At 40.7% G+C, this 13335-nt stretch overlaps 1 protein-coding gene across 3 annotated transcripts in view; it reads left to right on the plus strand.

The window, feature by feature from the left end:
- LOC119648266 overlaps positions 1–13335 on the plus strand; it is a 327059-nt gene that overhangs the window by 279681 nt on the left and 34043 nt on the right. For 2 of the 3 annotated variants that reach the window (XM_038049920.1, XM_038049918.1), the window contains exon 7: positions 6161–6298. In XM_038049920.1, coding sequence (XP_037905848.1) covers positions 6161–6298 — 138 coding nt within the window. The remainder of the gene's footprint in view (positions 1–6160; positions 6299–13335) is intronic. The other variant, XM_038049919.1, reaches the window with a different exon arrangement.

Below are 13335 nucleotides of genomic sequence, written 5' to 3' on the forward strand. Positions count from 1 at the left end.
TGGGGCTGACTTTATTTTTGTACAGTGAAGATATGTAAGACGATGCTAAAATCTCATTTCTTCGAAATAAGACATGGTCGATCTAGTTACCAATTCAGCCTTCTCCAGATTCCCAGGTTCTTTTGTGTATTCGTTTTTAAGGGAAGCATATAGAGCTTACTACAATGGCCTCTTAGAGACGAAGTTCACGAAGTGTTGTCCATTATCATTCTTGGAATGGTGAAGGCTGTGTAATCTCGTTCATTCTCGATGTTTATCTTTATTTTCAATTTGGGCGTTAAAATCACCAAGCAATATTTTAACATCATTAAGAAGTAACGAATCGTACAATTTTTTTTCTTCAATAAAGACACACGTTGGCTAGTCATAACTTATAAAGCCTCATCAATATTGGATCCGCACACAGTCTTTCGTTGATGGGTTTTAACTAAATAATAAGGCTTGTTTTCCCAACAACAAAGATAATACTTTTACTGACAGAAAATAATGAGGATCGCAGTAGTTAAGCAGGCTTTCGGGCAAAAAGGAAAACATAAAAACGACATTGAAATTGAATCTCGTACGACCATAGCACACCACTTTGAGTAAAAACTTTGACTAAAAAAAATTCAGCGCGGCCACTTCTCGCACTGATCGCGGAATCCAGCCTATGGCGCGGAACACCTCATAAACCACGTAACCAAACTGTCCTACAAAAATCTACGCAGTTCTTTTTTATTATCGGCAGTGGTAACCTCCCTTTTTAAGATTTGGTGTGAAACAAAACCTTCTTAAAATCAATTCAATGTTCGTCTGCCCGTCTGTCCATCAGGGGGTAGGACTAAAGGGAACATCATCCAACCTAAATTGGTGCAGATACTTCCTGTAACCACCATGCCCTGACAGGAATTGTGTGGGTCCAGCGACTCTTCTGCGAGTCATCCCACCGTTGCTGCCACTTTTCCAGCAACCCTCGTCTTGTCACCTTTCGGTATTCAGTATCCTTTTCAGATGGATTCATTCTACCCATTTGCCAGAATGTCCATCGGGATCATTCCCGCAATAACACACGCTGCCCCGCCTGATATTGGTCTGAAGGCACTGCACACCCGCCACGCATTGTGCCACTAATCGGTAAGTCATGTTCACCCTCCTGCGATTACTCTCACACGCTAGTGCTTCCTCCCAAACTGGTGCCGCGTATAATTGTTTCAAGTAATTTGCGACTGTATCTCAAACCTCCAATGTTAGACATCATCTGCGCTAATGATACGCTAGTATCTGCCGCTTTCTCAACGGTATAGTCCAGGTGTCTTTTGACATTGATTTTAGTGTGATTCGTCACCGTCATTTATTTAATAACCATCTTCGAAGTGATGATGGGGCACCAACACGAATATTAACAGTATTCCTCTTGCTACGATTGGTAATCAAGTTCCTTCGGCTTTTATGGCGCTAATGGTTTCAGTAGCGTACAGTTTAACGTCTTTAGGTTGTTTCGCGACGATAACCCCGGCTAGATCATCTGCAAAACCGATTATCGTGGGCTCATTTGGCACCGGAAGGACAAGGACCCCATTATACATCACGTTCCACAAGAGAAAACCCCACACTAAGCCTTGGTACTCTTGCGATGACAGCGCACTTTTTGGATCCCTTATCCGTATCGTATGAAAAAATTAGGGGCAAACGGTTAAGCCCGTGAGTTTTTCATCCACCCCCAGCTGGCTGAATTGAACTCATTTCTGACGTCCGACGTCACCACGACACAGCAGTTATTAGACGACATCGCATCTCGAGCTTCTAAACAACGTCTAAAGAATCGACCGTTCAGTGGACTTGTCGAAATCCAAATTGTCACTCTGATAGTCCATCCTTACCAGGTTGTTCCATAAGTTTTGCGGTTCGATAAGAAAAACACAATTTCATGGTTTGAAATACACTTTTTAAGGTTTTGTGTGAAACAAAACCTTATTAGAATCGAGACGGTGTCTGTCTGTCCGTCTGTCCACCTGTCTGTCTGTCTGTCTGTCTGCCTGTCTGTCATTCTGTCACAGCCGATTTATTCGGAAACGGCTAGACCGATTGTCACGAAAATTGGTGAGAGTATGTAATCTGGTGTTCCCTTTACATGCAGTAAGTGGCGCCATCTTGTGTTAAGTTTAAGGGGGCGCTCCCCGTACATGTGAATGGAGGGTGCAAATTTTTTTTTCACAGAATGTAGCCATGTAGGGTATCAAATGAAAGGTCTCAATTAGTACTGGAGAATCTGGTTCAATATTTGATATTAGATGAAAGATAGGGGAGTGAGGGTTCAAAATATGACCCACAAAAAGTGTAACAGGTCTCGTTCTCAGAACCTATCCAACCGAAAAATCTGAAAAAAATCACAGTGGTGCATCTCTACGGAATCTAGGCCTCAAAATATATCCGGTTCCGATATCTGCACAAATAAAGTTAATAATAGTATATTTCCACATTTTAGAAATTTACCCGGCACCCCCCTTATGTTCATCCCAGAAGTATAAAATTTGGCATGTGTCTAATGAAGAACATAATGCACAGTTTGGTCCAATTTGAAGAAAATCCAACTATTATTAACAAAGTTATAGGGGGTGAAACTTTACAATTTTTTGTGAGTTTCGTGCACTCTACAACCTGCATGACGTCATCATCACATATCAATTCGTCAATACCACAACGAAATGAGTTCTTATGAATTGGGTCGCAGAGAATTATTTTGTTTTAGTTTTTTAGTTATTTGTCAACCAGACATGTGTGCATGTAGGTATATAATATATGCGTGCTAATGAACTTTGCGGGTAGTGCCTAATTCAAATAGATATAAGAAGTAAATCGGAAATATGGGTACGATCAATTTATATACGTGCATATATGTGTACAGTATTCGGAAATAGGCAGTTTGTTTAGGGTGAGCGTAATATCTATGGCTGTAATATGTACGTATGTCTCGTACTTTGGAAAAATATGAAGGATTATGTTGGATTTGTAGCTAAATACGGATAGCAAAATATGCGTTGAAATTTCTTACATAAGATGAACACAAAACCTTTATATCCGAAGCGCGAGCTTCCGGTATTCCGACTTGTTATTATTCAGTATAGTCTCCGTGAATATCAATACACTTGTTCCAACGAAATTCCAACTTATGAATTCCATCCCTGAAGCGAGAATCTGAAAGTGCTGAAAAATACGCTTCCATAGCTGTTATGATTTGATGAAAAACGCTTTCCACGGTTAAATTTTTTAGGACGCTTTCCACGCATGAATTTTTTAGGTCTGGAAACAGATGGAAGTCGCTAGGGACCAAATCTAGTGAATACGGTGGATGCTCTAACAATTCGAACTTGAATTCATGAATTTTAGCCATTGCCGAAATGCTCTTGTGACACGGTGCATTATCCTGATGAAAAGGAATTTTTTTCTTCTACAAAGCTAGTCTTTTTTCACGAATTTTTTCCTTCAGCTGGTCTAAAAGGTTACAATCTTAGAATTTCAAAATTAATTGTTTTACACCAATCCACACACAAAATTCCTTTGGCATCCCAAAACACTGATGCTAACACCTTGCTGGCCGATTTCTAGACATGAACTCGTTTCGGAGCCGAAGAACCAAGTTCATTCCCTTCCTTACCCCTTGTTTTGATTCAGGATCATGGTGATAGACCCAAGTCTCATCCATAGTGATAAATCGACCCAAATAATCCACTTTATCCTTTCGAAAACGCTCTAAATATTGCTGAGAAAGTCGCATTCGAATGTGGTTTTGTTCCGCTAGCGAATGCGGCACCCATTGTGCACACAGCTTTCTGAAACTCAATACTTCAGTCAAAATATTGCTTACACTGCCCAATGAGATGCCTAGTGCTTCTACTAAATTCCTTTCGGTCACTTGACAATTTTCCAATACGAAATCCTAGATTTTTTCTACGGTTGGATCGTTGGATCGTTTTCAAGGCTTGTACGACTACACTTCAATTCAGCAACCCAACTTTCTACTGTACTAATCGATGGCGAAAAGTCCTCATACACTTTCAACATCCGTTCATAAATTTACTTTTAAATCTCCCAAAAATAAAAAAATCAATCATTGCACGATACTTGATTTTTTTCCAGTGTAAAAAAATACTGGGGCCAGACGATACTAAATGACTTGTAAACAAAGAATGAATTGACAGATTGGAATGAAACTTCACATACGTTCATATAAAGAGTGTACCAACGTAACAACAACAACCAATTGAGCTAGCAGCAACATCCTCTCTTATTGAACCGAAAACTTATTGGACAACCTAGTATGATAAGTAATGATAAGGATAAGGCCTTTGAGAATCTTTCCTACTGTTTCAATAAGACACGATCGTCTGTCTGTCTGTTAGACTCAATTTACTCGGAAAATTGCGTTGGGATTAAAGGGGGACTCCCCATATATGCGAAGGGGAGGTTTAAATGTTTTTCACAAAATATAGTCATGTTGGATATCAAATGAAAGAACGCGGGTGAAACACAGGGGACTGAGGACTCAAAATGTGTTCCCCAAAATGTAAAACAAGTCTCGTTCTCAAAACCTATCCAACCAACCATGCAAAATCTAAGCCTCAAAATATATCCCATTCCGACATCTGTTCAAATAAAGTTAATAATAGCATATTTTAGAAACTTAGCTCAAAACTCCCCTTAAGTTCATTCTAGAAGTACAGTATAAGCACTAATATAAGACACAATTCTGGATAGCTTGAATGCAATGTTCTGTCTTCCGCGAGAATACATTGTACTCCAAGACATGTATGTCGTCTTCACCATATAAAGTGAACTCATATTACACACCACCTGTAGATGACGGACCGCACTCACTCCACTTTCAGTAGATCGCGGGTGGGGCGTATTAGCTGAAACTAGCGTAGGTGCAATCCTATGGGTTTCGAACAATTATTCAAACCCTTGCCTTTGAATTAAACAAAAATAGAGCAAAATGCCTGCAGCCGGTTTCGACCACGCTGTTCCTCAATGGAGAATTTTATCTCTTATATAATGAACGAGAAGAGCATCCGCATCAGGATTCGAAGGCTCCAATAAGCAAGCTATGTAGTGCGTTGAAAGACATCTCGAAATCACGAATACTCGTAGATGCAGATGGGAACTCAGTGATCACTGCAAATCACAGCCTGTTCATTTTGCCCTTGAGTATATGGGATACTTTATCCTTTTTCACTTTCACGGTATTTTGATTTAAAAATAACACTTTCCAATATAACGCCCTAAGGTAACTTAATCCGTGAAATAATGTTATACCATTAACTAGTTTTTCACCTTCCCGGCCATTAAAATAACAAATATCTCCACATCAACAAAATGAAGTAATATATGAAACTGTGACACGGATATCGTCTATCTCCACATTAAACCGGACTCATATGTACCTTAAAGCGAAGGATTAAATAACTTCGAATACCCAGAGTCGGCTTTAATATTTTCCTAGCTGGTGTCCGCATTTATATTCATTACAAACTGCCACGTTGTAGTAGCGGCGAGGACTTTATTACAGAGAATACCGAGCCCAGGTCCAGACCCCAAGAGACACATTAATTAAACTTTTAATTGTTTTCATTTCAACATTAATAAAACATCATCATTCGGATAAAACGTAACGAGCTTCATTTCATGATACCACGGATACGAATGGGACAGGCGACGTAAGTGAGAGCGGCAGGCGAAATATGAGGAACTTTCTAACTCCCTGCAGAACTGACTGGCAAATTCGTTATTAATGAAAACTCTAATTAGATTCATAATGCATAATGCAGTCCTCCTCATGCAATTGTATGAATAGTAATATGCCAGGTTAATAGTTAGATACCAAATACAAAGGCCAATCATTACAATGGCATTCATATAATACAATCAATAATATCCTAGCTCGGGTATGAAGCAAGCTCCATTGGTGCGTGGGTGCTGTGCAATCATGCAGTGAATAAGGCTAATCAACAATAGACTAACTCTGCTAACAATACGTATTATTATTAGATAGACGATACTAACAGTAAATTTAGTTGACTATCATGCATAATTACGAACTTGCTTGGATATTGATATTGTGTTCATTCGGTTGAAAGGACGAGTTCAGAGAGCGTAAACTAAAATGATCCCTTTTCTATTGCAGCCTCCGATTGCAGATACGTTAAAAGCCCATGGACGGAATGCGATTTCAAGTCAAACATGCGCTCACGGACACTTACACTGAAAAAGGGCGAGCCAGAATGTGTACCAATCAGGACTATCCAGAAGAAATGCAAAAAAGGTAAGTTCTTTTGAATCCCAAGGATTTGAAATATGGTCCCACTGAAAAATTGTTGATTCGGTTAATCAGAACTATAAACTACCCTCACAACAAATCCGTAGATGTACGAATTTGTTAAACGGAGCACAAAGTCGGGAAACATGACTGAATAGAACCATATCCAAATGTGCTACTTCTCCTTTTTGGACGGTAATTTAAAACAAGATATTCCAGCTCTAGTGCTCCACCATAAATTACAATAGATATCTACACAAAATCGCAAATTTTAATTTAATTTAGCACGAACATGGAGCAATACAATTACGTTAGAAAGGAAAATAGCTTGTCACCACCTGCCTTGGCTTTCCACACCAAGTTTTTCCCTTAGCCATTGTTGTATTTGACCGTTCCAAATTCACTGTGGCATTGTAATTTGGAGCGTAAATAGTCCTACACTCCCAAATTGTTACGTTTTAAATGGAATTTTACGTCGGCAGCTTAGACATATGTGTTTACGTAGCAAATGCAACCCCCTGCTCCCCCAAAATAAATTAGTAGATTACATGCCATCGCTATTCAGCCATTTCGTTAGTGCCTCAATTGGGGAGGGACAGCGTGTTGAAAGTGTGAACAAATAGGCCAATTGCGAGTAATGCATTCTTTGTGAAATTTGACCGCGCTGATTATGGTAGTCCTTAGGGTCTTGAACAATTTCGATAATTATCGATTCCTCAATTTTGATATCTTTCAGTTAGCTACTTTTACCTTAATCATAATCTACCTTTCCCTCCTTGGAGTCGTCGAACAAATATTTGCAGAACCCTCACATGAAACTCCCGTAAGGGTAAATAGCATATGATACACGACTGAAAGATGTCTTCCCTGTACAAACATTTGTACTTTTTGCAAATTACAAAACTTCTTAATTGACTTTTTGAAAGCTTTCTGGTGATGGAACCTTTGGAGCTACATATTCACCATTATGGCCTAAGCGCCTAAAGGATTTCTCATATGTATGAGCATGAATGTGTCCTCCCCGTCAGGATAGAAAATAGCCTTCAGCAAATGAGGTGGCGGGTGTGAAGCCACTCCATGTCACCCCCAAGCTAATGTTTACCTTTCATTTAGGTTATGTCGTCAGTGATTGTGCTGGCAAGATGAGAAGTTTCAAAGACAAAACGGACTCAGACTAATTATAATCGCAATAATTAGAGAGCAGACAGAAGGAGCCCTGAGTGAACATTGCGTAATGGAATAAGAACCGGATTATCCCATTATCTACAAAAAGGAATCGTGATTCACTGTAAATAAGGTTTGCCTACTGTACACCATTGTGGCGTGGAATCAAGGCAATGTTGGTGTAGAAGCGGAATGGCAAATATGTTAATTGGCTATTTAACGTCAACCATACGATGCATTAATTCTAGGCGGATTGGTTGGCTGTAGCTAATGGTGCCATTTTGAGAACACGTGCCAGGATGTTGCTAACAAATGGTTTGTTTCGAAAATTTGTTTGAATTTGAAATTCCTTCCGAGTTTGGAGAATTTACGTTGGCGGCACAAGGCCCCTCGTGTTCCTCGAAATAAAAATATTTTCTAATCTGGTGATGCTTGAAGGGTGTTCATTCAAAACAGATGAAAATTTTCTACAAAACAAATATGCCGGAAGACTTAAGATGCTTTTTTAAAGCAACATACACAATACTTTCGACTTCAGAGAGCTTCAAATCTAAAAAGTGAAAACATTCAAAGCAATTGGAATCGTTTCTATGCCTGATATGACTAACACAAAAAGAGTCCAACAACCTCGCGTAAATCTTCAATGATCTCGCATGCTAAGATATGACTTTCCCCCAATATCCTCTGCTAATGCTTTCACAACAATGAGTTGAATGTGTCAAGTGAAAAAATTGATGACATGGCAAGTTCTGGAATGCAAAATTGCTACCCAGCAAACCCAGAGTGAAGTAACTCCTTTCCTGTCTTTCCAGACGGAGAAAAGGATGATAATAATCAAAACTTACTTCACTCTGGTGTCATCAGGAAACACTATACGTCCTCATTCAACATTCAGTTTGTCCCATCCCGTATACCCAGTGGATACCTAATCAAAACCTCGCCCAGCCAAACTATTTCTACAATAGGCCAAAACGCAAACCCACTCCGGTTGAAGGTACGCTCGAAATGGTCTCATTATAATAATAATAATATTGTCAAGGGAAGTAACATTTCATCCTAAAAGAACTAGTGTGCCCCTTTATTGCTTATAGTACATCAACGGCGCAACAACCGGTATCCGATCTAGCCCTGCCTTAACAAGGAACTCCAGACATCCCGGTTTTCCGCCGAGGTCCACAAAAAGTTGCCTGGCATCCTGGCCTACGTGACGTTCCATCTCAGGCAGGATCTGCTTGCCTTTTTCTGCCATAGATATTGTCCTTATAGACTTTCCGAGTTGGATCATCCTCACCCATATGGATTACGTGGCCTGCCCACCGTAAGCTATTGAGCCAGAATTTATCCACAACCAGACGGTCATGGTATGGCCTATAGATTTCGTCGTTATGTAGGCTAAGGAATCATCCATCCTCATATAGAGGGCCAAAAATTCTTGGAACGACTCTTCTCTTCAATGCGACCAAGAGTTCGCAGTTTTTCGTGCTAAGAACCCAAATCTCCGAAGAATGCATAAGGAGTGGCAAGATCATTGTCTTGTACAGTAAGAGCTTAGACCCTATGATGAGACGTTTCGAGCGTAACAGTAAGCTGAAATAGGCTCTGTTGGCTGACAACAACCGTGCGCGGATTTCATCATCGTAGCTGTTATCGGTTGTGATTTTCGACCCTAGATAGAAGAAATTATCAACGGTCTCAAAGTTGTAGTCTTCTATCTTTATTCTTCCCGTTTAACCAGCGCGGTTTGATGTTGTTGGTTGGTTGGTTTTTGGTGCTGACGTTGCTACCATATATTTTGTCTTGCCTTCATTGATGTGCAGCCCAAGATCTCGCGCCGATAGCCGCCTGCTCGATCTGGATGAAGGCAGTTTGTACGTCTCGGGTGGTTCTTCCCATGATGTCGATATCGTCAGCTTAGGGCAGTAGTTGGGTGGACTTAAAGAGGACCTCTTGCATTTACCTCCACATCACGGATCACTTTCTCCAGGACCAAGTTAAAGAGGACGCATGATAGGGCATCCCCTTGTCGTAGACCATTGTTGATGTCGAATGGTCTTAAAGGTGATCCTGCTGATTTTATGTGGCCTCGTACATTGGTCAGGGTCAGCCTAGTCGGTCTTATTAATTTCGTCGGGACACCGAATTCTCTCACGGCCGTGTACAGTTATACCCTGGCTATGCTATCATAGGTGGCTTTAAAGTCGATAAATAGATGGTGCAACCGATGTCTGTATTCCAACAGTTTTTTCATCGCTTGCCGTAGAGAGAAAATCTGATCTGTTGCTGATTTGCCTTGAGTAAAGCCTCTCTGGTATGGGCCATTGAAGTTCTGAACATATGGAGCTAAGCGGCCTAGCTGGACAGCGGAGAATATCTTATAGATGGTACTCAGCAACGTGATACCTCTGTAATTACTGCAATGCGTGATATCCCCCTTTTTATGTATGAGACAGATAATACCTCTTTGCCAGTCGTCAGGCATTGATTCGCTGTCCCACACCTTGAGCACAAGTTGATGAACCATGGCAGTATAACCGTCAGAAACTTTATTATCTTCCCTACTTCCAAGTGTTTCAACCTGACATCTAGTATTAAATATTCCCTCAGGTGTCTCAAATTACTTTGCACAAGTGCCGGACACTGTCCCATCCCATCACTCTCCCCACAAAATCTACACATAGTGTCCACAGATAACCCTAGCTTCCCAGGCGACAGTTTAGCCTGTAGTGACCAGTGAATATTACCACTATGATCCGCAGGCTTTTCTTAATAATAATAATAATCGATGGCGCAACAATCCATATTGGATCAGGGACTTGAAGTGTGTTAGAGCACTTCATTCAAGACCGTAACGGTACACTACAGTACACTGTAGGAGGCAATGTGGTCAGTATTGCGCTCGCCCGAGATTATTATCCTGATTTGACTCAGGAACTCATTCACAGCTGAGTCGACTGGTATCCGACGTCAAATCACGATACAAATCCCAGTGCCACCAATGAGATTTGAACCGCGACCTTCCGTTCCGTTGTGCTCTGGAACCCAGAGTATCCAGACCTTATTGAACGAATCGAGCGTATTCAGCTTGTTACGACATTCTCATACCGGTTTCGAATTTACCTGGTAGGGCCTGACTACGATCAAGCGTAAGTTTCAGGCCCATTTGTGGGAATTGATTGCAAAGAAATCGCTGAACATATTCTAGTGAATTTCTTTTTATTTAATTTTTACATGATTTTACTTTTCAAAAAATATTTTTGAAGAATAACCCATTATTTTCCTTATAACCTTGAAACGTCCTTGCTCTAGTCCTTGTCGAAATGTCATCAATCAAAAACATTATATTTCTTGTTAATAAGTGTTTCGTCCTCTATGTATTCTGCTTCGGGATTTTTATTATTTTGAAATTTGGCAAAAATATGTATCATTTTATAAAAAAGTTGTAATTTGCATTTTTTTAACCCTTTAGAGGCTTTAAAAATGGAACAAATCAAAATTTTCAAAAGCTAGATCGGGAAGTCACTGAACAGCTAAAGAAAATTGATTGATTTCGATAAATATTTTTGGTAGAAGTGATGCTCCTCCAATATTTAAAAAAGTCAACTTTCGGGAAAACGCGTTTAAAGATACAGCCTGATATAAAACATGGTTGCACGAGCTTGCAAATCAATCTGCAATGTCAAGGCCCTAGAGTTCTACTTTCCCATTAAGAAAATATTCTCGGTTGGCCACATTTTCCTCTCTGTGTTGAATCCGGAGCCTTTTAGCAGCACCAGTGACCTTACGCTCGGAGCGGTCGATGCGTTTTTCATCTTACAAAATAAACCCCCTCTCGTCCATGACTTGCAAAATGGACAAAAATCTTTCGTTCAAGATCATCACTGCTAAGTGGGTAGCAATTTCAACCAAATCCAAATACAGCTTTTGAGACATTCGTTGTGGTTTTGAGTGTGTGCACCCAAGCATCTTCCTAGTAAATTATTATTATAGTAATTCGGGGTGATGCCTAGAAAGAATATCAATGCCTAGAAAGAATATCAATTTTCCTCCAAATTTGTGAGGTCCACGCCTCACCCCCTCTGATGGTGGAGATCGTTCTCCGTGTCTGCATTTGATGTGCAAATGGAAAGGATTCAATCCCAGAAGGACCTCTAGGGTTGCCGTTGGTCAACTTCTCATTTCCTCATTGCTACACATACAACCCAGCCTTTGAAGTTTCTGTAACTCCCTGACTGTTGTGCAGAGTTCCGTTCCGTCTGTCCGGATCCATAGGTAAGTGTTGGCCTTAATATTGCAGTGAATATCCAGTGCTGCATTTCCAAGGTGCGTCCTCATATTTTCCCTACGATGGACCTACAAGTCATCTGAGCCCTCCTGGTTTTCCGACATATATTTTCAACATGTGTCCTCCAGAGTAGTTTCTGGTCTAGTGTGATTCACAAGTACTTGACCTCTGTTATTCGTTTCACCTCCATGTCATCTCAGATGACCAAGCTTGCTCCTCCTAATGAATCGTACTATATTGGCCTTGATTCGATTTATGCGTAGCCCCTCTATTCTGCACCAATTTCTAATGATTCGTAGATTTCCAGTAGTGTCGTGTTCCACCGCATGGACAATCTTGAGTAGCGTTCATGACAATAGAATTTGTGCCTGTCGGTATTTGTTTTTGCCTACTTTCTGTTTTCCACTCCATTGCGGATTAAGGCATCTTATATTTCTGTGTGCGATGTGTTATCGAAAGGCCCTTCCATGTTCAAAAATGCGCACGTACTGCTCCCTTTGTTTCTATGACATCTTATTCTGTACCACGTCCGTCAACTGGATACTGGGGATTACGCATTAGAATATTAGTTCTAATGCAGTTGTCTACGACCTACTCCACCGTTTTAAGAACGAACGATGCCACCTACTCCGCGTGAGTGGCTTAAAGGTTCCCACTGCTCATCTTACCCTAGCTTCCGAGCATACTTTTCTCGCTAGTCTCCAATTTACCTTTTTCTTCCTATTGCAATGGGATAGGACCTCGGGGAATGAATTCTGAGAATCAAATGTACCATGTTCTCCTCATTTCCGGTAAATTTCCCATCTCCCTTCTTCAGTCAGACAGAAGATATTGTCTTCGGTTATAGCTTTATATAACCTGGAGGTCTTTGTGGTTTGTTCTGTCTTTTCACAGAATCCGATGGAGCTGACTAGTTTTGCTTCCCTGATCTTGTTGCTATAAATCGTCAGTGCTCTTTTATACCTCTATCAGTTCCCATTTGTTTTTGCAGCTCCTTTCTCATTCTAAGTTCTCTTCCATCATGGTACGTGCCTTGATGACCTGACTGTCTGAGCCGGACAGCTGGCTTCATATGCATCAATGACGACTCTGTTTAGGACTTCCAAGACTATTCCTAGCTCTATTTGGCTCCTGATGTCACCGCTTCCCTGTAGTTGAGCCATGCTGTCACTCAAATATATTGTGTAGGAAACCCAGTCTGTTCTCCTGGTATTCCTTATTATTCTATCTACTTCCGAATTTCCCTCAACGTCGAATGTGATTATTCTGTGATCCGACATAGAAGGCTCATCCGACACCCTCCAATTCTCGGCCAAACCGTTCATAGAGTGTTCCCTAGAGTTATGTCTAATACCCCTTACAATGGGGTTAGTCACAAACGTTGCAGTGTTCTCTACATTATGTATTTCTAACTTATTATTGAGGATGAATTCCAGAAGGTACTCTTCGACCATTTTCGCCTTTTCCCCAGACCTCATGATGGGCGGTGGTATCGCAATTGAAAATAAGTCATAGCGCCTTCTTCTTGCAGAACTTTGTCAGTATAGCGACTAATTCCGGTGGGACCCAGGTTACGTCTCCTGAAAAGTATTCTGAT

Source organism: Hermetia illucens, chromosome 2, assembly GCF_905115235.1.
Source record: "Hermetia illucens chromosome 2, iHerIll2.2.curated.20191125, whole genome shotgun sequence".
NCBI lineage: Eukaryota > Metazoa > Arthropoda > Insecta > Diptera > Stratiomyidae > Hermetia > Hermetia illucens.